The sequence below is a fragment of the Myotis myotis genome, unplaced genomic scaffold (genome assembly GCF_014108235.1).
Source record: "Myotis myotis isolate mMyoMyo1 unplaced genomic scaffold, mMyoMyo1.p scaffold_m19_p_3, whole genome shotgun sequence".
NCBI lineage: Eukaryota > Metazoa > Chordata > Mammalia > Chiroptera > Vespertilionidae > Myotis > Myotis myotis.
In genome coordinates, this window is record NW_023416335.1 from 208,787,315 (window position 1) to 208,812,245 (window position 24,931).

Genomic DNA, 24,931 nt, shown 5'->3' on the forward strand with positions numbered 1-24,931 from the left:
TAGTTGTTCAAGTTGGGAGAGTAATATATTTAGTCCTTGTAACTCCATCTTGGCCAGATGCAGAAGTCCAGAGTTGGAATGTGAAATGAGTGAATCAGATTTATTGTGTCAGTATACCAAAATTTTGATGAATTTGCCTAATGTTAGACACTTAAATTATTTCATATTATTGTGTGTAGGTAATGCTGCAGTAAACCTTTTCATGCACATATCTTTTGCTTTAATTGAATTAAGTTTCTAAGAGAATAGCTACTGAATAAAGGATGTGGAAAGATTTATGTATATTCAATTCCTAAAGGAATGACCAGTTTACAGCAGTTCATGAGTGAAGTAGATTTTTTTTTTTTTGTTTGTTTGTGTTTTTTTTGTTGTTTTTTTAATTAAATCTTTATTGTTCAGATTATTACATTTGTTCCTCTTTTTTTTTCCCCCCATAACTCCCCTCCTCCCAGTTCCCGCCCCACCCTCCGCCCTCACTCCCCACCCACTGTCCTCATCCATAGGTGCATGATTTTTGTCCAGTCTCTTCCCGCATCTCCCACACCCCTTTCCCCCCCAGGAATAGTCAGTCCATTCCCTTTCTATGTCCCTGATTCTATTATAATCAACAGTTCATTCTGTTCATCAGATTATTTATTCACTTGATTCTTAGATTCACTTGTTGATAGATGCATATTTGTTGTTCATAATTTGTATCTTTACCTTTTTCTTCCTCTTCCTCTTCTTAAAGGATGCCTTTCAGCATTTCATATAATCCTGGTTTGGTGGTGATGAACTCCTTTAGCTTTTCCTTATCTGTGAAGCTCTTTATCTGACCTTCAATTCTGAATGATAGCTTTGCTGGATAAAGTAATCTTGGTTGTAGGTTCTTGGTATTCATCACTTTGAATATTTCTTGCCACTCCCTTCTGGCCTGCAAAGTTTCTGTTGAGAAATCAGCTGATAGTCGTATGGGTATTCCCTTGTAGGTAACTGAGTTTCTTTCTCTTGCTGTTTTTAAGATTCTCTCTTTATCTTTTGCTCTTGGCATTTTAATTATGATGTGTCTTGGTGTGGTCCTCTTTGGATTCCTTTTGTTTGGGGTTCTCCGTGCTTCTTGGACCTGTAAGTCCATTTCTTTCACCAGGTGGGGGAAGTTTTCTGTCATTATTTCTTCAAATAGGTTTTCAATATCTTGCTCTCTCTCATCTTCTGGCACCCCTATAATTCTGATGTTGGTACGCTTGAAGCTGTCCCAGAGGCTCCTTACACTATCCTCGCATTTTTGGATTCTTTTTTCATTTTGCTTTTCCGGTTGGGTGTTTTTTGCTTCCTCGCATTTCAAATCATTGACTTGATTCTTGCGCTCCTCTGGTCTGCTGTCGGGAGTCTGTATAATATTCGTTATTTCAGTCCGTGTATGCTTAATTTCTAGTTGGTTCCCCAATATAAGATCGAGGGTCTTATTAGTTTTCTTGTAGATCTCATTAAGTTTATCGGCGGCTTCTAAACAGTTCTTGAGAGACCTTAAAAGTGTGGTTCTGAACTCTATATCTTCCATTGACAATTTTGTCCTGTTTCTTTGTCTCCGCATTTTGTTATGCTTCCTTGGTGCACCCCCTAGTGGTCTTTGTTCGCAGTCTTATAGTTAAATCTTGATTGTTGTAGCTAATTCCAGGGAGGGTTTGACCTCCAGGCCAAGTGGCTATGAGAATCAGCTGTGTCAGCAGTGAGAGAACTTCTGTCCTCTAGGGAGGTGCTAATCTAGCCTTTGCCTGAGGCTATCCGGCAAATGCCTGTGTGCAGGGCTTGGGCGGGGCGGGTCGCACAGGATCAACAGGGTGGGCCGGAGAGAGCAGTTATGGCGGCTCTCAGTCCCGTCCCCAGGGGCTCTGCCTCTCTGAGTCCCAGCACCCGCTGCAAAGCTCGGAGAGAAAGCTGCACTCGCTCTGACCGAAGCCAGACAGTCCCGCTTCTCCCGTTTGAGTCTGGGTCCCTAAAGACTCGCCGGGATCTGGAGCTCAGAGTCTGCGACTCCCTCCCGATTGAAAACGCCAACCGCGCCCTCCGCCGCCAGCCCGCTCCGCGCACTCCGCACCTCAGAATTTGACTTCAGCACTGCGCCTCCTCTGAGTGTCCGTATGCGTTTCTCTTTCCTCCTAGTTGTAGGACTTCCACTCAGCCAGCGTTCCTGTGGTTCTGGGTGATGTCCCTTCCGTTTTTTGGTTTCACTTTTGAAGTAGTTGTTCAAAGCAGCAAACTCCGGCGTTAACCTATGCCGCCATCTTGGTTCTCATGAGTGAAGTAGATTTTTATCACAAAACTAGTTTTTGCTGGCATTGAATATTTTATTTAAAAATGTATTTTTAATTTTTAACATGTATATGTAAATATACATATATATGTATACATTTATATATATTTGTATATACATTTTAATAATATGTATATGCATATAATTATACCAACATACATACATTCGTGTGTGTGTGTGTGTGTGTGTGTGTGTGTATAGGATGGGGCAAAATTAGATTTAGTTATTCATATGGAAAATAATGCAATAATAAATAATAATACAAGAATAAACTCTGTTTTACATACTCACAACTGTAAACCTACTTTTGCTCCACCTGTATGTGTGTGCTCCAGCGCTAAAAGGGAGAGACCTCCTAGGCCAGTGATGGCGAACCTTTTGAGCTCGGCGTGTCAGCATTTTGAAAAACCCTAACTGAACTCCGGTGCCGTGTCACATAGAGAAATTTTTTGATATTTGCAACCATAGTTAAACAAAGATTTATATTTTTTATATTTATTTTATATATTTAAATGCCATTTAACAAAGAAAAATCAACCAAAATAATGAGTTCGCGTGTCACCTCTGACACCCATGTAATAGGTTCGCCATCACTGTCCTAGGCTCTTTGGTTCTCAAGTTAAAAATCTCCAAGAAGAGATCTATTCAACCATTTTTGGTCAAGTGCTCACACCTGGTCTGATCACTTTGGCAGTGCTGTTAAGTGTTACTGGCACAGCTCAGGTCTGTGCTCACCTAAAACCAGTGAGCTTGGCTCAGGTACATGAAATAATTTAAATATCAACAACTTCCCAAAACTGTGCTGTGGGAAAGAGTAAAGGAAGCAGTTTCAAAAAGTGTGGCGTCAGTATGGTGGGCAGGTTGCTGTTTTCCAGATACCTCAGAAGAAAGGAAAATATGGAATAAATAAAATGCTAGTTATTTATTACCATGGCATGAAATGTGCCTTTTTGTTTACTTTTTTTAATTGGCTGTTCATTCATTCATTTAATTTATGTAATAAATGTTTATTGAGAGACTTTTGAGAGCCAAGGATGCAGAGAAACAAGATGCAGTCGAGTCTAGTGGAGTCATTTGGCCAAAGAAAGGGAAAGGGATAAAAATGTTATGAGGTAAGTTCTGTGTTGGGTTTTTTCACAGGGCTTTTTAGGAGCACAGAGAACCTCAACTATAGGCAGAGAAGAGTCATGAAGGTATATTAGTTGTGTGCCGGGGTCCAACCCCAGCAGGTCCAGGGGTTCCTAAAGGCGTAGACGGAGTCGGCGAAGAAGGAAGGACACAGAGACAGCGTTCAGTTGATCAGCAGCCTAGCCAGGATCTCTAGCCAGGATCTCCAGCCAAGTTCTGGTCTGGATCTCCAGAGAGGTTCTGCTTAGGATCTCCAGCCAGGTTCAGTGTCCATGTTCTCTTGCTAGGTTCTCCAGCCAGGTTCTGTCCAGGTTCTCCAGCCAGGTTCAGTCACCAGGTTCTAGTCAGGTTCTCTTGCCAATTTCTGTAGTCAGGTTCAGTCCAGGATCTTTTGCCATGTTCTCTCGCTATGTTCTGTCTCTAGGTTCTGAGGCCAGTTTCTGTCCAGGAACTTTTGCCATGTTCTCTCCAGCGAAGTTCTTCTGTCTCTAGAGAACATTCTGTGTAGGTTCTGTGCCTAGGTTCCGTCTCTCTCTTTTCTGTCTTCTTACATCTGTATTTATACCAGTTGATTCCAATCCTATCAATCTCTATTTCAAAGGTTAGGGCGTTTCTTATCTCCATTTCAGGGAGTAAAGATTATGTACCTTAAGCATGATTGTTCGTAGTTAAAGTGATTAATTACCCACCTGGCACTAGTTAAGAGGTTTTATTCCCTCCCTAACTTCAGGGGAAAATCCCTACCTGGGGAAACAACCTTTCTCAGAGACCTTGGTTAAAACGCATAGTGCCAAGAAGGTGAGCAAACATATTAAGAACAGTATGCCATATATGCCAGGTCCCTTGAAACAGCAAGGATGGACCGGCTCCCGGCAGTTGTGTAACAGATCACCCCAAAATATTATGCCCAGAATTCAAGATCCCCAAGAAACCATGCCATGGAGTCAGTCCGATGCAAAAGCAGAAGGTCCTTTATTGAGTTAGCTAACCCGACCCGGGCCTCCAGTCGACGCAGCAACCGGAAACCGAGTGCCACCCGTGAGAATAGTGAGGGGAGGGGAGCCGGCTGTGGGCCCTGCCGATTGGCCAGGCGCAAGTCGGGTCTTGTTAAATCCTGGGCGTGGCCAGCAGGGGCCTGGGCTCGGGAAGAAGGCACTTTTCTGAGCACATGGCCTCTGCCCCATCAAAAACTTAGTGCCTTAAAACAATAACCATGTATTATCTTTACGGTTTCTATGAATTGAATTTGGGAGCATCTCAGGAGATTTTGGATCGTGAGAGAGGAGGGTCTCATAACATTGCAGTCAGACATTGGCTGGGTCTGCAGTCATCTGAAAGTTTGGGACGAGGGGATCTACTTCCAAGGTGGCTCACTCGTGTGGCTGGCAAATTTGTGTTCTCATGACAGGACATGGTGCTGACTTCCCCCAGAGCAAGTGATACAGGAAACCAGGATGGAAGCTGTAAGCCATTTATGGCCTATCCTTGGAAGTTCTCCACGGTCACTGCTGCTGTATTCTCTTGGTCACAGAGGTTAGCTGTGATTCAGTGTGGAGAGGCCCTGCACAGCTAATGCATACCAGGAGGTAGAATCATTTGAGCCATCTTGGAGGCTGGCTACCACAGAAGGCTTCTTTCAGTGACGGTTGTCATTTGAGTTGAGTCTTACAGTATAAATAGACTCTATTTGGCAGATAAGAAGACCATTAGAGACAAAATAATGGACACATTGGGCAGCTGATAATAGGCCACCTTGACTGTGTAAGGTAGTTGTGGGAATGGTAAGAGAGAAAGAGAACCAGATCTTGTAGAACCTCATATTGCTAGAGAATGTGGCCCTTATTTTGGGGATAATGGCAAGCCATTGAAAGAGTACAGCAGGAGATGCAGGTATTTGCATTAGAAGGATAATGTTGTCATTAGGAAGTAGCTGGAAATAGGTGTCTGGAGCTTGCAAGAAAGGTGTCATTGGATGAAGGAATCTGACAGGTGGTTGTGGAAGCTCTGGCAGGTCATGATATTGCCCAGGAATAGCTCCAGTGAGAAGAGCAAGGGCAGAGGGCGGAGCCCACACCCATTTAGAGATTTGCTGAGGAAGAGAAAACAGAAAGAACTTCATTATTTTTCTACTCTACCTTCATAAAAGTACTCATATATTATCCTTCATTTCCAATAAAATGTTCATATCCTATTGAGCATTTATTGTCTGATTTTCCTTTTATAAAAGCATCTCTAGCCCTGGCCAGTTTGGCTCAGTGGATAGAGCGTCGGCCTGCGGACTGAAGGGTCCCAGGTTCGATTCCGGTCAAGGGCATGTACCTTGGTTGCTGGCACATCCCCAGTGGGGGGTGTGCAGGAGGCAGCTGATCGATGTTTCTCTCTCATTGATGTTTCTAACTCTCTTGCCCTCTCCCTTCTCTGTAAAAAATCAATAAAAATCTACTAAAAAAAAGTAACTCTTAAATATTAAAAATAAAATAAAATAAAATAAAAGCATCTCTAGTAGCCACATTATCATCTTTCTCCAGCCTTTCTCGGACTTTCCTGTTTTTGTATTCTCTCCCAGTTTGTTGTTAGAGACAGCTTTCAGTGTCCTGACATTTCCTGGAACAAAAAAAATAGTCTTCAGGATATCAGAGGCCTTTTAGAATACAAGTATTTTTGCTTTTCCTGCTTACAGCTTTTGTGTTCCCTGGAAAATGTGGTACCACCTATGCAGTAGGGGCAACTCTGCTGTTTTGTCAAGAAAACTGGAGACAGAACAGATTAGGCAGTGGTCGGCAAACTCATTAGTCAACAGAGCCAAATATCAACAGTACGATGATTAAAATTTCCTTTGAGAGCCAAATTTTTTAAACTTAAACTATATAGGTAGGTACGTTGTTATTAACTTAATTAGGGTACTCATAAGTTGGCCTTTGCTAAAAACGTCCTCAATCTGATTGAGGTACGTTCGCTGAGGTCGACCCCTTCCAACTCTCCCATCCACACTCTGTTAGGTTAGGTGGCTCAGGAGGCGGCGCAAGAAATAGAGTCCAGTGAATCAGAAAAGAAAGGAAAGGAAAAGGTTTATTCTGCGTCCCCGGGAGACCCACGTACCCCAAGGACGGGCACGTGGATTCACGCCAACGGAGGGGGGCGCTTTTTTTATACTGCGGTTGGGTGAGGGGCGGGGACATGAGCTGAGGGATTCTCTGCTGCAGGGGATAGGCGGGGGTATGTGGATTAAGGGAGAAGAAGCCTGTATCTGTGTCTGGCACCTTGATCTGTGAGAAATTCCAGGGGAAGTCCATTATCTTGTCATGTCTGCATGTATCCGATCCTGGGCTCTCTCCGACCTAACACACTCGTCTTGTATACTTGTTTCAGATAGCCGAGTGTGGATGGGAGAGTTGGAAGGGGTCGACCTCAGCGAATGTACTTCAAAACAATGTACCTCCCCTGCGCTGCGTATCCCGTGGCCCACCTGGGCCATCTCCTGTTGCCTGACCGACCAACACCCCCCACTTCCTCTAATGCCACTTCTTCAAAATAGAGTCGCCCAGGCCGAAACCGATTTCTGTGCATGGGCCACGAAGTTTCAATTGCACTGTACATGCGTGCCCGCACGTGGTATTTTGTGGAAGAGCCACACTCAAGGGGCCAAAGAGCCACATGTGGTTTGCGAGCCGTGGTTTGCTGACCACTGGGTTAGTAGGTCAGGAGTGGATAAAGGACTAGATCTCTTTATATCAAGAGTCCCCTACCCACCCCCTACCTCCCCACACCCCAGGAATTTACAGTGACACCTGTTGATCTTTGTGAACAAAATTTAAAATTTGTCTTGTAGGAAATGTGGGGTCAACAAACGAGGGAGAAAAATATTGGAGGCAGAGTAAAAAGACTGATACCTTTAAGCATTAAATAAAATTTAACTTTTAAAGCTGCTGTTTTAGAGCACCTCGAAGTTGTTTGCATCAATCCTGTTTCTCAAAAGTTTTTGCCTCGCAATAGTTCTGTGACAACAGCAGGGCAGTGAGTGACATGGCTAACTCCTCATTTGCTTCTGCAGGCTCACAGATGGCTGGTTTCCATAGTGACCAGAGGCAGGAAAAACCTGCCTGCCCAGCTTAGCAATATCACATCCGGCTCCTGTTGGGCATTCAGAGACTCAAGGGCAGTTGATGGGAGATATGGGATATATCTACAGTAATAAAAGCATAATATGCTAATTAGACTGGACGACCTTCCGGATGAAGCCAAGGCTGTGAGGGAAGCCCAGGTCCCAGGTGCCAGAGGGAAGCCAGTGCCAGCAGCTGGGAGAATGAAGGCCTACTCTTGCACGAATTTCGTGCAGCAGGCCTCTAGAGCAGCGGTTCTCAACCTGTGGGTCGCCAACCTGTGGGTTGTGACCCCTTTGGGAGTTGAACAATCCTTTCACAGGGGTTGCCTAAGACCATCAGAAAACATATATATAATTACATACTGTTTTTGTGATTAATCACTATGCTTTAATTATGTTCAATTTGTAAATGAAAATACATCCTGCATATCAGATATTTACATTACGATTCATAACAGTAGCAACATTACAGTTATGAAGTAGCAACGGAAATAATTTTATGGTTGGGGGTCACCACAACATGAGGAACTGTATTAAAGGGTCGCGGCATTAGGAAGGTTGAGAACCACTGCTCTAGAGGGGGTGGGGGGAGAGGGAGAGAGAGAGTGTGTGTGTGTGTGTGTGTGTGTGTGTGTGTACACGCACACACATACACACACACAGTGGCCAGATTATTATGACCACCTGACGTTTGTAGGCAAATTAGCTATAATTTTACCCTGAAGTTGCTAGAGGGCCAGACCATTATAAATAGGGAAGCAGGTTGTTACCGCGACAGAAGTGATTTTTTTCTGAAGATATGGATAAACAACGAGATTTAACAGCCTTTGAATGTGCGAGATATATATATATATATATATATATATATATATATTTGCAGAGATTCCTTATATATAATCCAGAATCTGATCATTTCTCACTGTAGTAAAGCCAACATCATTCCAACCCCTTCTGCCTTTCTGTCTCTGCACTACAGCAAGAGAGAGCTTTTATTCTGTTTTATTTTTAATCCTCACCCAAGGATATTTTTTCCATTGATTTTTAGACAGAGTGGAAGGGAGAGGGAGAGACAGAAACACTGATGTGAGAGAGACACATTGATTGGTTGCCTCCCGCATGCCCCCTACTGGGGATTGAGCCTGCAACCCAGCATGTTCCCTGGTCGACGCTCAACCACTGACCACCAGCAGGGCCAGAACACTGTTTTTTAGTCCTCACCTGAGGATATGTTTTCATTGATTTGAGAGAGGGAGGAAAGAAGGGAGATAGGTAGGTAGGTAGGTAGGTAGGTAGATACATACATACATACATACATGATAGGAGATGTGTCCTAGATCTCTCAAAGCTGTGGCCTGGCACTGGAGCTCAGAAGAAGCAGACTTAAAAGAACTGCCTGGGGTTCCAGCAGCCTCCGTGTCACTCAGTCACAATCCTCACTGGTTTTTTTTTTTTAATATATTTTATTGATTTTTTACAGAGAGGAAGGGAGAGAGATAGATAGTCAGAAACATCGATGAGAGAGAAACATCGATCAGCCGCCTCCTGCACATCTCCTACTGGAGATATGCCCGCAACCCAGGTACATGCCCTTGACCGGAATCAAACCTGGGACCTTTCAGTCCGCGGGCCGACGCTCCATCCACTGAGCCAAACCGGTCTCAGCCTCACTGGTTTTTATAGCCCAAAGTTACGAGGACTTCTCTTCCCAGCTCTGGAATCCTGGGCTGGGAATCTAGTGTGGGCTGGGACCCCTTGATAGCCTTCCCAACTGAAAAAAAAAATGCCACACATGGTGTCGGACCAGCCTTTCCACACCCCGCCTCTCCTAGTCTAGATGTACTTTATTTCTCTAATTGCAGAATCGCCAGATTTCAGGCGGTTCTGAATGATGATTGTTAATGTATTTTAGTTATAATTTTGATGTGGTTGTGGGAGGTGGTGGCATTTATCTACGTCACCATCTTGGTGTTCTCTCTCTCTCTCTCTCTGCTTTTGATTTGCATTTCCCTGATGACTAAAGATGTCAAGCATTATTTACCTGCTCATTGGCCATGGAGAAATGTATATTCAGATCTTTTGCCCATTATCTAAATTGAGCTATTTGTCTTTTTATTGTTGAGTCCTTTTTTTTGGTTAACATTTTAAAAATTGATTTTAGAGAGAAGAAGGGGAGAGCGAAAGGAGAAAGAAATATCAGTCTGTTGTTCCCCTTATTTCTGCATTCATTGGTTGATTCTTGTCTGTGCCCTGACCAGGGATAGAATACCTGACCTTGATGTATGAGGACGTCACTCTAACCAACTGAGCTCCCCGGCCAGGCAAGTCTTTTTTTGAAAAAATATATTTTTATTGATTTCAGAGAGGAAGGGAGAGGGGGAGAGAGAGAGAGAAACGTTAACGATGAGAGAGAATCATGGATGCGCTGCCTCCTGTAGGTCCCTACTGGGGATGGAGCTCTCAAACCGGGCATGTGCCCTGACCAGGAATTGAACCGTCACCTCCTGGTTCATAGGTCAGCGCTCAACCACTGAGCCACGCCAGCCAGGCAAATCTTTATTTTTTAAGTGAACAAAAAAGGGAGGGGAGGAAGGCAGGGGTTTAAACAGTGACAGGAGAAATCTGAATTAGATTGCAGTTTCCTAGTTTCCAAGCTATACGCTTAGTGAAAAATGTGGTAGAGCACACTGTTGGGGGAAGTGGAATGTGTCGGTGTTGACTCAGAAGCTGAGTTGTATTCTATCTAAAGGATTCCTCAAAGATTCTGGCTCAGGAAAACCTGTTTACGGAGGTTTTAATGGTGTGGGGTTTTATTTTCTTAATTGAACATTTGTCTGAGCATAGGGCATCAGGAAGTCTGGATGTGTGATTCTCTCCTTCCTTAATATGGGAACTGAACGAACACTCCCCTTGGCTCACAAAGCTGCTGAGAACATTGGTTTCGTACCTTCTTCAGAGTGTATCTTCTCTCAGATGAAATGTTCAGAAAAAGGCCTTTTCAAGTGTGATTTTTCCCTTCCATTGTTGAACAGTGACCAGGACTTCCCTCCCCACCGCCGCTGGGCCAGCAAACTCAGAGTGGTGGGGGGAAGGACTCGGGAGGGGCTGCTTCAGAATGACCTTTCCTTTGCTTTTGCCAGGACCCATGTTTCTGGACCAGATGAAGCCTGAGAAGCCTTCCAGCTGTAAGATATTAGGAAGAAAAAATTTCTAAGTCTGGATCTGTAAAAGACTTGCCTCGTCTCTTCACAATGTCAGGTGGGAAGCAGGGACCTGGGCTTGGAAATGGGGTGAGAAGCTCTGCAGAAGGAAGGAAAGCTCTGATCCAGGAGAACCCACTCAGTGTGGTGAAGCGGGCTTGTTTATTTTTCACATACTTTTGAGGGTCATGACCATCCAGGTAAGAGGTTGAGGAAGGAGGAAGTCCTCTGACGGAGCAGCTGGGAGAGTTACAGCTCTCTTCTCAGCTCAGCTCTCCAATTTTCCTTAAGTCTCTGTCCTCTTCCCCACTTCTAGCTGCAAATCCTCACTCTTAGTGGAGGGAGAGGCAAGGAGGTGGAGTTTGGTGGTGTTTTTAACGTGCTGGTTTTTTTGTTTTTTTCTTTTCCTTCCTCTAGAAATTTGCACATTCCTGAGTTTCTGCCTCTCCCTACCTGTCTCACTTTAGATGGTGCAGTCACTCCCTTTATGCTCTTGGGGTGGGGGGGATATCGCAACTTGAATTTTCCCTGTATGCTCTGCATTGCCTGCATCTCCTATTCCTGGTTTTTCTTCATTTCAGGAAGCTACATACCTTCTGCCTCTGGTCCCTTCTCAGCCCTGACTCCGAGCATATGGCCCCAGGAGATCCTGGCCAAGCACATGCAGGTACAACAGTGACCATTGGCTACACTCCCAATTTGTGGTGCTGAGGGGACCTGCTGCTGCAGGCTCCCAGTGGGTGGCCATGCCATCCTGTTCACACAGGGTCAGAGGCCACCATCAGAGATGGCATCTTAGCTCCACATTCTCTGTGAATGAGTCGTTAGGTTAGAGCAGTGATGGCGAACCTTTTGAGCTCGACGTGTCAGCATTTTGAAAAACCCTAACTTAACTCTGGTGCCATGTCACATATAGAAATTTTTTGATATTTGCAACCATAGTAAAACAAAGACTTATATTTTTCTTTTTTTTCTTTTTTTTTAAGTCAACAGATTTTATTTATTTACAGTTTTTTTTAAAAAAATCAGATATTCATACAATTGTGGATGCTCTCATGCAAACATTTCATTTTTGGCAGCTGAATTACTATGAAAAGGTCTCTTGCTTTTCTTTTTTTTTCTTTTTTTTTTTTTTTTTATTGCTTAAAGTATTACAAAGGGTATTACATATGTGTCCATTTTATCCCCCCGCCCTAGACAGTCCCCTAGCCTCCCCTACCCCCCAATGTCTTATGTCCACTGGTTATGCTTCTATGCATGCATACAAGTCCTTTAGTTGATCTCTTACCCCCCTACCTCCTGCCCCGCAACCCTCCCCGGCCTTCCTGCTGCAGTTTGACAATCTGTTTGAGGCAGCTCTGCCTCTGTATCTATTATTGTTCAAAAGTTTATAATGGTCTCTATTATCCATGAATGAGTGAGATCATGTGGTATTTTTTCCTTCATTGACTGGCTTATTTCACTTAGCATAATGCTCTCCAGTTCCATCCATGACGTTGCAAATGGTAAGAGTTCCTTCCTTTTTAGAGCAGCATAGTATTCCATCGTGTAGATGTACCACAGTTTTCTAATCCATTCATCTACTGATGGGCACTTAGGCTGTTTCCAGATCTTAGCTATGGTGAATTGTGCTGCTATGAACATAGGGGTGCATATATCCTTTCTGATTGGTGTTTCTGGTTTCTTGGGATATATTCCTAGAAGTGGGATCACAGGGTCAAATGGGAGTTCCATTTTCAGTTTTTTAAGGAAACTCCATACTGTCTTCCATAGTGGCTGCACCAGTCTGCATTCCCACCAGCAGTGCAGAAGGGTTCCTTTTTCTCCACATCCTCTCCAGCACTTGTCGTTTGTTGATTTGTTGATGATAGCCAGAAAGACTTATATTTTTGATATTTATTTTATATATTTAGATGCCATTTAACAAAGAAAAATCAACCAAAAAAATGAGTTCCCGTGTCACCTCTGACACGCGTGTCATAGGTTCGCCATCACTGGGTTAGACTATTACGGCATTATGTACTCAGTATTATGAGGACACAAATGCCTTGATCTTAATTTTGTTTGACCTATGGGGAAAACAGAAAATGCCAGGCGAATTCGAGAAGGAAGGGGCCCCTGTAGCTGAGTGATGAACACAGAGGCTTCAGAGGAACACTCAGGTCTTTGATCTAAGTCTTGGCAGCATCATGGGCGGCATATCCAGAACCCGTGGTTTTAGACTGGAGGCTGCATGACTGACTCTTCCTAATCCTGGTTCTAGAAGGAAGAGTCAGTGGAGCAGCCAGAGTTCTACTACGATGAGTTCGGTTTCCGGGTGGACAAGGAAGGTAAGATTGAGCCCCTTGAGTGTCATCTTGCAGGTGTTCTTGGCAAGGACCCCAATTCCAGTGACTCGTTATGCAGCTGACCTACACAGTTTAGTTGACCTGCTGTTCAAGCGCAAGTTGTTTAGGGGTCAGCTGGCGGTTGGCAGTCTGTGTACACAGAGAGCCAGCTGAAGTTATACTCGATCTTTGACTGTGAGGGCAGACGGAGCCCCTAACCCCTGCGTTGTTCAAGGGACCTATGATTTTTTTAAATTAATTTTATTAATCTTTATATGATGATAAAAACAATGTTCCTTGTAGAGAAGTTAAAAATACAGAAAAGTATAAAGATTAAAACAAATTAACCTATGATCCCACAACCTGAAGATAACTGCTCACATTTTAGTGTATCCTTTGTGTTTTAGTGTAGCTTTGTGTTTATATCTATATATACTTTTCATGTATATGTTTTGTTTTACCTTTTAAAAATATTTTTATTGATTTCAGAGAGGAATGGGGGGAGAGAGAGAGAGAGAGAGAGAGAGAGAGAGAGAGAGAGAGAGATCAATGATGACAGTCACTGCCTCCTTCACACCACCCCCACTGGGGATCGAATCTGCAACTCAGGCCTGTATCCTGATTGGGAATGGAACCAGGACCAAAAACAATGTTCCTTGTAGAGAAGTTAAAAATACAGAAAAGTATAAAGATTAAAACAAATTAACCTATGATCCCACAACCTGAAGATAACTGCTGACATTTTAGTGTATCCTTTGTGTTTTAGTGTAGCTTTGTGTTTATATCTATATATACTTTTCATGTATATGTTTTGTTTTACCTTTTAAAAATATTTTTATTGATTTCAGAGAGGAATGGGGGGAGAAAGAGAGAGAGAGAGAGAGAGAGAGAGAGAGAGAGATCAATGATGACAGTCACTGCCTCCTTCACACCACCCCCACTGGGGATCGAATCTGCAACTCAGGCCTGTATCCTGATTGGGAATGGAACCAGGACCAGGAGGTTGACGCTCAACCACTGAGCCACTCCAGCCCAACTGTTTTGTTTTACCTTAATTTTTTTTTCCAATTACAGTTGACATTCAATATTATTTTAGTTTCATGTGTACAGCATAGTGGTTAAACATTTATATAACTTATGCAGTGATCACCTCAATAAGTTTAGTACCCACCTGGCACCATACATAATTATTACAATACTAGAGGCCCGGTGCACGAAATTCGTGCAAGGGAAGCAGGGGTTGTTGTTGTTGGTGGTGTCTCTCAGCCCAGCCTGTGCCCTCTCGGAATCTGGGACCCTTCAGGTAGGGTCCCTAGGCCTGGCCAGTGATCAGGGCCTATCAGGGCTTTCTTTTCCCCCCGGCTGCCGGCAGCTGGCCCTGCCCCTGCTTGCCATCTGTGCGGCGCTGCCCCCTCTGCTGGCGTAGGGTGCAATCGCTTGGCTGGCCTAGGCCTCCCTCTGTGGGGCAATCAATCGCAGAGCTCTGCAATTGATTGCCCAGCAGAGGCAGGCCCCACCCACCTGGCTGAGACTCCGTGATCGATTGCTGCACAGAGGGTGGCCTAGTCCTTCCTCTTTGGGCTTATTGCATACCCCCCCCCACCCCCGATCAATTGCCCTGCCGGCTGGTGGCCTGGGCCTCCCTCTGCGGGGCAATTGTGGGGTGATGGCAGGGCCCCCCGACCAATTGCATTACACCCGTCTTGGCTGGCCTGGCGCCAGTGTGTGTCATAGCGTGGTCGTCTGGACGGTCATTCAGCTGTTAGGTGGTTCAGTTGATTTGCATATTACGCTTTTATTATTATAGGCTAGTGGCCCAGTGCACAGATTAGTGCACATTGAAAGGAAATTAATTAGGAGAAATATTTTAATGTCGCTATTCGTCCTTTCTCTATAATAGAAGTGTCAACCAAATTCATGATCAACAATGACAGATCGAAACACACTTGTGATTGGCGCCAGCAAGAGCTTTATATGTATCGTGCATGTGCAAGTCAACTTAGCCTTTTATATATATAGAATAAACTTCCTTAACTAGACCTGCTTTCTGATTTAGCTAAACTTTTTCCAGCCCAGTGAAGCACCCCAACTTCTCTTTCAGGTAATTGTCAGCAGTACAGCAGTAAATATCAACATGAAGCAGATTATTATTGTAGATCACGCAGGTAGAACAAAGGGTAAAATATTTAACTGCAGCAGTGTTTGGCTATATTCTGCACAGTGAGAAAACCTGAAGTCATTTTCAAGGTCCACCATTTCTTCTTTTCAATTGGGTTCTAAACTTTCTAAATCTCCGTTTTTCGGCTAATGAAAGGAAAATAGGATTCTACTGAGTCTCCTATCTACCTACTCCAGGAGTTCTGTGAGGATCAAATGAGATGAGGCATAGAAAAACGCTTCACAGACATTTGGTTAAAGTGTAAAATGTTTGCACCTGACTATAAAGCAAGTTGGGTCCTTGGGCTGAAGAAACTCCAAGGTGGCTAGTTGTGAGGGAGAAGAAGCCGGGCGTTGCTACGTGACATCATTACCTGGCGCCCACAGCGATTATTTCTGGGCTGGGCTGTGGGCTGCATTTTGCGCCATGGGGTCTCGGCAGTGTAGGCTGCAATTTGGTGGGGTGTCGCTCTGGGATGGTGGCAGGGTCTGTGTCCCACTTGGGGGAAGCTGAGTGTTGCTTTGTGGGCGCCAGGTCCACGGTGCCATTTCTTTGTAAATCGCCAGTGTGCATCACGGCAGCTCCTGCCTTGAGTGTCTGCCCCCTGGTGGTCATAGTGAGTGTCTGCCCCCAGTGTGTGTCATAGTGACTGGTTGGAGGGACACTTAGCATATTAGCCTTTTATATAGATTACTGACTATAGTCCCATGCTGTACTTTACATCTCCATGACTATTCTGTAACTACCAATTTGTACTTCTATTATTTTCTTTTTAAAAAATTAACTTTATTGGGCTGACATTGAAATTTTATAGGTTTTGCCCTGGCCAGTGTTTCTAAGTGGTTAGAGCATTGGTCCATGCACCAAAGGGTCTCAGGTTCAATCCCCAGCCTGTCAGGGTGCACATGGGAGGCAACCAATCGATGTTTCTCTTTCTCACATGGATGTTTCTCTCTCCCTCCTCTCTGTCTCTCCCTCTTTCCTCCTTCCATCCACTCGCTCTCAAAAATCAATGTAAAAAATATCCTCAGGTGAGGATTAACAAAAACTATATTTTATATATTTTATATCGTTATATATTGTATACATGTTTTAAGTGTACATTTCTTTCTTTTTTTAAAATATATTTTATTGATTTTTCACAGAGCGGAAGGGGGAGGGATAGAGAGTTAGAAACATCAATGAGAGAGGAACATCGATCATCTGCCTCCTGCACACCTCCTACTGGGGATGTACCCACAACCAAGGTACATGCCCTTGGCTGGAATCGAACCTGGGACCTTTCAGTCCACAGGCCGACGCTCTACCCATCGAGCCAAACCGGTTAGGGCTCAAGTGTACATTTCTGTGATACATTATCTATATATTGCATTATGTGCCCACCACCCAAAGTCAAATCATCTTCCATTGCCATATATTTTGCCCCTTTTACTCTTTACAACCCCCCCCCCATCCTCATATACATGTCTGTGGAGTTTTTAAAAATATGTTTTTATTGATTTTTTTAGAGAAATGGGGTGGGGGGAGAGGGAGGGAGAGAGACACATCAATCGGCTGCCTCCTGCACACCCTGCACTGGGGGTTGAGCCTGTACTGTAACCCAGGCATGTGCCCTAACCAGGAATCGAACCGGCTACCTCCTGGTGCATGCATCTGCTCAACCAGCTGAGCCACACCAGCCAGGCTACGTGTTTTTATATTGCTCTTAGAGCTCAACATCATATCATGAGCATTTTTTTCTCAGTTAAGACCTCTTTTAAAGCATATTTTTCAGTGGCTGCATAATATCCCATTATAAGGGGTTTAGCATAATATTTTTATAACCATGTTTCTGTGAGTGGGCCTGCAGGCCATTTCCATTGTTTCCTAGTATAAATGCACCTGTTGGTTCCTGAGTGGGCTATGGGGAAAGCCATTTTCCAGAGCCCAGGATGGTCTCTCACCAGGATATAACTGTGACTAGAAGATTTTAATTGGTTGAAACCAGTCATCTTCAGGTCATTTGTATTTACAATTCTGACATAAGTTTTCCTTATTCTCTAGTTTGCAGGCATATATCTGGAAGTCAGAACTCAGGAAACTTTCTAGTATGATGGAAATAGTCTATATCTCCATGGGGACAGTGTTTATACATTTGTTTATTGATACTCACCAAAATGTTCCCTTAACATTTGTGCATTTTACTGTATGAAAATTCACTAAAGGTCGGATCTAGAAAGCTGAGGCTGTGACTTAGGACGAGTGAGGATGAGGCGTTCTGTGGGGCTGACTCACACTGAGACTGCCAGGTGGCTGGCAGGCTCGTCCATGTTGACTGGAGCAGTTCAGGAGGCCAACTGTTGTCCACTCCCCCCTGCTGCATCCCCAGTACCCTGAACAGAACCGAAGGTGGTCTTGGCCTCATGGAGTTCCCCAGCAATAAACAAATCTATCATACTAGAGGCCCAGTGCACAAAAATTTGTGCACTCGGGGGGAAGGGGGGGTCCCTCAGCCCGGCCTGTGCCCTCTCGCAGTCTGGGACCCCTCGGGAGATAACGACCTGCTGGCTTAGGCCTGCTCCCGGGTGGCAGAGGGCAGGGCTCCCGGGTGGCTGACCTAGGTGCAGCCCCTGGTCGGGCTCAGAGCAGGGCTGATTGGGGAGTTGGGGCGCCGCCCCTGTCATGCACAGAGCAGGGCGGATCGGGAGGTTGCAATGCCACCCTCAGTCACGCTCAGGGTAGGGCTGATTTGGGGGTTGGGGCACCGCCCCCTGTCACACTCAAGGCAGGGTCGATGGGGAGGTTGCGGCGCCACCCCCTGTCACACACAGAGCAGGGCCAATAAAGGGGTTGGGGCTCTGCCCCCTGTCACTCACAGAGCAGGGCCTATCAGGGGGCTTGGGGCTCCATATCCTGTCACGCACAGAGCAGGGTCGATCAGGGGGGGTTGGGGAGCTCCCCCCTGTCACGCACAGAGCAGGGCCCATCAGGGGGTTGGGGAGCTCCCCCCGTCACTCACAAAGTAGGGCCGATAGGGGAGTTGGGGCACCGCCCCCTGACACACACAGAGCAGGGCGGATCAGGGGGGTTGGGGTGCCGCACCCTGTCACACTCAGGGCAGGGCCGATGGGGAGGTTATGGCTCTACCCCGTCACATACAGAGCAGGGCCCGTGGGGGGCAGTTGGGGCGTTGCCCTCTATCACCCACAGAGCAGGGCCGATCATGGGGTTGGGGCACCGCCACTGTCACACTCAGGGCAGGGTCGATGGGGAGGTTGCGGCGCCACCCCCTGTCACACACAGAGCAGGGCCAATAAAGGGGTTGGGGCTCTGCCCCCTGTCACTCACAGAGCAGGGCCTATCAGGGGGCTTGGGGCTCCATATCCTGTCACGCACAGAGCAGGGTCGATCAGGGGGGGTTGGGGAGCTCCCCCCTGTCACGCACAGAGCAGGGCCCATCAGGGGGTTGGGGAGCTCCCCCCGTCACTCACAAAGTAGGGCCGATAGGGGAGTTGGGGCACCGCCCCCTGACACACACAGAGCAGGGCGGATCAGGGGGGTTGGGGTGCCGCACCCTGTCACACTCAGGGCAGGGCCGATGGGGAGGTTATGACTCTACCCCGTCACACACAGAGCAGGGCCCGTGGGGAGGGGGGTTGGGGCGCTGCACCCTGTCACACACAGAGCAGGGCCGATCGGGGTTGGGGCGCTGCACCCTGTCACACACACAGCCGCAGGGCGATCAGGGGGTTGGGGAGCTCCCCCCTATCAGGCACAGAGCAGGGCTGATCAGGGGGTTGGGGCGCCTTTCCCTATCACGAACAGAGCAGGGCCGATAGGAAGGTTGTGGCCCCACCCCGTCACACACAGAGCCCCAGGGCAATCAGGGCGCTGCCCCCTGTCACGCTGATCCCGGTGCGGGGAGGCCTCGCGGCTCCGCTGATCCCAGTGCTGGGAGGCATATTGCCCTTTTACTATATAGGATGGAGGCCTGGTGCATGTGTGGGGGCCGGCTGGTTTGCCCTGAATGGTGTCCTGGATCAGGGTGGGGGTCCCCACTGGGGTGCCTGGCCAGCCTGGGTGAGGGGCTGAGGGCTGTTTTCAGGCTGGTGGGTGACGGAAGCTCCCAACCGCTCCTTTTTTTCTTTTTTTTTTTTTATTCTGGGCCAGCTTTAGCTCTGAGGCTCCAGCTCTTAGGCCTCTGCTCCTGAAAGCAGGTATCTGGTTTGTTTTGGTTCTATAATCGAAACAATGTATAACTCCAGCTCTGAGATCCCGGCTCGCTGAAAGCAGGTTTCTGGGGTTTTGTTTAGCTTCTATATTTGTTACAATGTTTCTTAAACTGCAAGCTCAGAGGCCGGCAAGGCAGGCGGGGAAAGTTGGAGTCCTCCGTCACTGAAGCAAGCAAGCCTCATGTTAGTTTCAAGCTGCCTGGCTGCCGGCCGCCATCTTGGCTGGCAGTTAATTTGTGTATCTCGCTGATTAGCCAATGGGAAGGGTAGCGGTTGTACACTAATTACCATGTTTCTCTTTTATTAGATAGGATGCTGAGGGGAAAGAGCTATGAAAGAATTCCAGGAACTAGGGAGGAGGGAGGTGGATTGTTTATAGGAAGGCTTCTCCAAGGTGGACACATTTGATTGGAGACTGGGAGGAAGAGAGGCAGTGAGTATGTGCAGCCAAGGAAGTGGAACAATAAGTGCAAAGGCCCTGGAGCAGGAGTGGATTTGGTGGGGAGTAGCTGGAGTGGAGGAAGCAAGAGAAAGGTAGGAGATGAGGCCAGGGAGAAGATGGGACAGGAGAAGGTGGGTCACAGAGCGTGGTGAGGCGGTAGGTGAGGCGCCCCTGCTGGTGGCAATTGGTAGGAGTGAGCGGGCGGGTGGGTAGTACTAGAGGGCTCTGAGCAGAGTGTCCTGTCTGACTTGCCTCGTCAAGGGCGCTCTGACTGCTGTGGAGGATCGCCCTTAGGGAGGCAGGGGCGGAACAGGGAGGAAGGCTGGTGGGAACCCGCAAGGAAGGTGATGGCTTGGATGGGCAGTGGTCAGAGGTGGTGAGTGGGGAGATTCTGCCTGTGCTCTGAGGGCTTGATCCAGGGGTAGAAGTGGAGGTGGTTCTGAGGTTTAGGCCCGAGCATCTGGAGAGTGGAGGGGGCTCTGTGGGTCTGGGAGATCTTGGAAGGGCAGGTTTGCGGGGAGAGTGAAGTGCTCCTTGGGCCATGGAAACTATGGCTCTGGGTTTCCGTGGTGGATCTGGGCCCTGGACTGGAAGCCCAGACACATTTTCCTTCCTCCTTGCTCACCGCCCTGTCCTGGTGCTCTCCTGGCAGAGGGTGCCGACCCCAGTTCCAGCAGGCTGCCTGCTGTGTCTCTGATGGAGGACCCTCCCCAACGGCTGCGGTGGCAGGCCCACCTGGAGTTCACCCATAACCACGATGTGGGCGATCTCACCTGGGACAAGATTGCTGCCTCCCTGCCCCGCTCAGAGAAGCTCCGCTCCCTGGTGCTGGCCGGCATCCCACACAGCATGAGGCCACAGGTGAGGCCATGGAGGCCAGGCCACAGAGGGCCACAGAGGCTCAGGTGTCTCACCAAAGACTGAATGCTTATTGGCTCCTCCTCTCAGCTGTGGATGCGGCTCTCCGGGGCCCTGCAGAAGAAGAGGAACTCAGAGTTGTCCTACCGGGAGATGGTGAAGAACAGCTCCAACGATGAGACCATTGCTGCCAAACAGGTGAACGGGGTGGTCCTGCAGGCAGGCAGTGGTCTGCCTGGGGTTACAGGAGTCCCCTTGTTGGTCTCGCCTTGGCAGGGTGGCTGGGGAGAGCACAGCAGCTGCATAGCAGGCCTGGGCAGTCCTTTCACCCACAGATGTGTACCTGGGCATTTTGGCTCCCTCCTGGGTTCTCTGTAGGCAGCAGGGGGAATTGTCAAAAAGGTCATCTAACCAGGTGCACATTAGGGTCACCTGGAGACTTAAGCACACATTTCCAGGCCTCGTTCCAGAGATCCTCATTCCATAGTTCTGGCCTGGAGCCCAGGAACCTGCATGTTGTTTGTGAGTTCCCCAAGGGAATCTGGTAGAATCAGCTACACTAGCCGGCTCTACTCCTGAAGAGAGGAGCACAAGGAATCCCCATTCCTGGGAGAGAAGCCCACCTGGGGAGTGCCCTCTCGTGTCAACAGCGTGGAGGGTGTGGGCCCACAGGCGTGCAGCGGTCTCATAGGGTCTTGTTGTGGGTGGGCCGCTGACAGATTGAGAAGGACCTGCTCCGCACCATGCCCAGCAACGCCTGCTTCGCCAATGAGAGCAGCATCGGGGTGCCCCGCCTGCGCAGGGTTCTCCGAGCACTGGCCTGGCTCTACCCTGAGATTGGTTACTGCCAGGGCACAGGCATGGTGAGCACAGTTGGGAAGGGGAGGGGGTGTCCCCAAGAGTGTTCTCCAGGCCCCAGGGACCAATCCAGGGCAGTAGGACCAGAAGCAGGGGTGAAGGTGGGAGTACCCAAGGAGGGCTGTAGCTGCCAAATACGGTGGTTCTATCCTGAGAAAGGCACACAGTCCGTGACATGACCCTCAGAAGGGTGCTGCTTCTCATTTGTGTGGAGACCTGGGTCGAGGCCCCTTGTCCCCCTGCCCTGGCCAGGTGGCCGCCTGCCTCCTGCTGTTCCTGGAGGAGGAGGACACCTTCTGGATGATGTGCGCCATCATCGAGGACCTGCTCCCTGCCTCCTACTTCAGCACCACCCTGCTGGGCGTCCAGACAGACCAGCGGGTCCTGCGCCACCTCATTGTCCAGTACCTGCCCCGCTTGGACAAGCTGCTCCAGGAGCATGACATCGGTAAGGGCCACCCGAACTCTCCAGGGTTGAGGGCTCTTGCCATGCTGACTCAGATACTGTGGATCTGGGGCTTCCTGGCAGAGCCTGCAGGGGGCGCAGCAGCTGGCTGCCTTCGGGGAAGAAAGGAGCTCCTATGAGGATGACTGACCGGGGATGCGGCACATGCAGCCTTTGTTGCTCTTGTTCTCTGATGCTGCACTGTCTCCTCCCTCCCCTTGGAGCAGGATGGGCCTCCTGCTTTTTGGGAGACACTTTTCACCCTTCCCCAGCGCCTGGCGGTGCCCCTTCTCTCAGACTATCTCATGCCAGTGTCCCTGGTTGTGTCCACAGAGCTGTCCCTGATCACGCTGCACTGGTTCCTCACGGCCTTCGCCAGCGTGGTGCACATCAAGCTGCTGCTGCGCCTCTGGGACCTGTTCTTCTATGAGGGCTCCCTGGTGCTCTTCCAGGCCACGCTGGGCATGCTGCGCCTCAAGGTGCGGCTGCAGCCCCGCCCCCCACCCCCGGGCCACGCTGCCCAGCTGCCAATGAGGAGCCCGTGGGCCAGACGCAGCTGGTGCTCCTCTTCTGGGGCATGCAGTGGGGTCCACGCTTCAGCATCCTGTGGCCTCAGCACGAGCCCCTCCTGAGAGCCCCTGCAGGGGGAATCTCCTGGGGCCAGGGACTCCCTTGTGCTCAGCTGATCTTCCAGGAAGTCACACATGGCTGGGTGCTGATTGGGGGCAGCTCATGGGCCTGGTGCCAGGCAGTGACTCCCCCTTTCCCCTCATATGGCCCAGGAGGAGGAGCTGATCCAGTCAGAGAACTCGGCCTCCATCTTCAACACGCTGTCGGACATCCCCTCGCAGATGGAGGACGCGGAGCTGCTGCTGGGGGAGGCCATGCGGCTAGCTGGCTCCCTAACGGACGTGGCTGTGGAGACCCAGCGCCGCAAGCACCTGGCCTACCTGCTTGCAGACCAGGGTCAGCTGCTGGGGACCAGCACCACCACCAACCTCTCTCAGGTGGGCCTGTGAGGGAGGAGCCATGAGGACCCCCGCTGTGCCGTCCCCTCCCCAACCCAGCACCCAGGCTAGGCCTGGCCCAGCAGACCCAGCTGTGGGGTGACATCCAGTTTGGGTGTAGGAAGACCCAGCTTTGAACTGACAGTACATTTCTGACCCCAGCCGGCCTCGGAGGCCATTTCCCACGAGGTAGTCCCTGTGAGAGGCCCGAGCTGCCCCCAGGAAGGCTCTGTGCCCTTCCTCTGGTGCCGAGATTCCCTCTACTCGGCTGGGCCCCGGGAGCCCTCCCGCTGCTGACCCATTCCCGTGCCTGCAGGTGGTTCGTCGCAGGACGCAGCGGAGGAAGTCTGGTTTCACCTCCCTGCTCTTCGGTGAGTCCTGGCCCAGTTCAGCGGTTTCTTCACGGCCAGTCGAGTCTAAGCTCTTGGAGCCTGGGGTTGGAGGGCGGCAAAGACGGGGGGTGTCCATCATCCTCACACTGCGGGGTGGACCCTGAGCTTCCTTGGCGTTGGCAAGGGGACCAGGCGGGAGCCATGGCTGTCATAGCCTTTTGGACCCTCAGGGGAGGACGACCTAGAGGCACTCAAGGCCAAGAACATCAAGCAGACGGAACTGGTGGCTGACCTCCGGGAAGCCATCCTCCGTGTGGCACGCCATTTCCAGTGCACTGACCCCAAAAACTGTAATGTGGTGAGTCACATGCTCCCAGTTGTGTGCCCAATGGGTCGACTTGGGGGGGCTCTCCTTTCCCAGCCCTATCCTGAGGCACCTTCCCCTTGGTGGGCCTTCCCACTTCTCTGGCAGGAGCTGACTCCAGACTACAGCATGGAGAGCCACCAGCGGGACCACGAGAACTATGTGGCCTGCTCACGCAGCCACCGGCGCAGGGCCAAGGCCCTGCTAGACTTCGAGCGACACGATGACGATGAGCTAGGCTTTCGCAAGAATGACATCATCACGGTGCGTGGGGCGAGGCTTGCTTGGGAGGTGGGTGCTCAGAGGCAGGTGGAGCCTGGTTGCTGGGAGCAGGTAGCATTGGTCCTGCCACCTGCCAGCCCAGAGGGTACAGCCAGATTATTCAGCCTCAGCCAGGCCCTCTCCGTGCCGAGTATTTCCACCTGGCTGAGGATGAAACCGGATGGTGTGCGAGGCACTGGGCCCAGGCAACCACAGCTTTGCCTCCTGCTCTTTTTCTCTACAGATCATTTCTCAGAAGGATGAGCACTGCTGGGTCGGGGAGCTGAATGGCCTAAGAGGTGAGGCTGGTCACTCTTTGCTATATCCCTCCTGGCCTCTTCCCCTCACCAGGAACTTGGCTGAGCCTGTCCTCAGCCCCATTGAGGGGGTGGGGGGGTGGAAGTGTGGGGACACCAGGCTCCTCACAGGACCCTGCCTCTCCCACAGGCTGGTTTCCAGCCAAGTTTGTGGAAGTCCTGGATGAACGGAGCAAAGAGGTAAGAAGGGCACAGGGCAGGGCTGCCCCTGGGAGCTGCTGCTGCCTCCACCCTGGCAAGGCCTGCACCCTCCTGGCCAGGGCCTGTGTCCTGAGCGAGTTCTGGCTTGAGGCAGGGGATGTGAGGACAGGGACAGGGTGACTGGCTGCAGGTGCAGGGCTGGGGCCTCTCAGACCCCGTCCCCCACCAACAGTACTCCATCGCGGGGGATGACTCTGTAACGGAGGGCGTCACAGACCTTGTGCGAGGGACCCTCTGCCCAGCCCTCAAGGCCCTGTTTGAACACGGACTGAAGAAGCCGTCTCTGCTCGGGGGCGCCTGCCACCCCTGGCTGTTTATTGAGGAGGTGAGTCCGTAGCTGGACCCATGTCCTCCACCATCCTTTTCCCCAGGTCCCTGGGCTCTGTGGAGCTGGCAGGAGGAGCTCATGGGTTGGTGATGTGCACTGACT

General features: G+C 49.2%; 1 protein-coding gene across 6 annotated transcripts in view; it reads left to right on the plus strand.

Moving 5' to 3' along the window:
- Window positions 1-24,931, plus strand: part of SGSM3 (small G protein signaling modulator 3) — a 47,146-nt gene that overhangs the window by 20,149 nt on the left and 2,066 nt on the right. For 2 of the 6 annotated variants that reach the window (XR_004965854.1, XM_036297948.1), the window contains exons 2-16: window positions 10,661-10,778; window positions 11,302-11,387; window positions 12,984-13,050; window positions 20,511-20,719; window positions 20,807-20,914; window positions 21,436-21,579; window positions 21,827-22,022; window positions 22,353-22,498; window positions 22,802-23,026; window positions 23,343-23,397; window positions 23,589-23,716; window positions 23,831-23,986; window positions 24,228-24,282; window positions 24,431-24,480; window positions 24,674-24,826. Coding sequence is in view for 5 of the 6 variants with exons in the window: in XM_036297948.1 (XP_036153841.1) it covers window positions 10,772-10,778; window positions 11,302-11,387; window positions 12,984-13,050; window positions 20,511-20,719; window positions 20,807-20,914; window positions 21,436-21,579; window positions 21,827-22,022; window positions 22,353-22,498; window positions 22,802-23,026; window positions 23,343-23,397; window positions 23,589-23,716; window positions 23,831-23,986; window positions 24,228-24,282; window positions 24,431-24,480; window positions 24,674-24,826 (1,785 nt within the window). In the remaining variant the exon portion in view is untranslated. Of the gene's footprint in view, window positions 1-10,660; window positions 10,921-11,301; window positions 11,388-12,983; window positions 13,051-20,510; window positions 20,720-20,806; window positions 20,915-21,435; window positions 21,580-21,826; window positions 22,023-22,352; window positions 22,499-22,801; window positions 23,027-23,342; window positions 23,398-23,588; window positions 23,717-23,830; window positions 23,987-24,227; window positions 24,283-24,430; window positions 24,481-24,673; window positions 24,827-24,931 lie in introns of all 6 variants that reach the window. The other 4 variants (XM_036297949.1, XM_036297950.1, XM_036297952.1 and 1 more) reach the window with 4 other exon arrangements.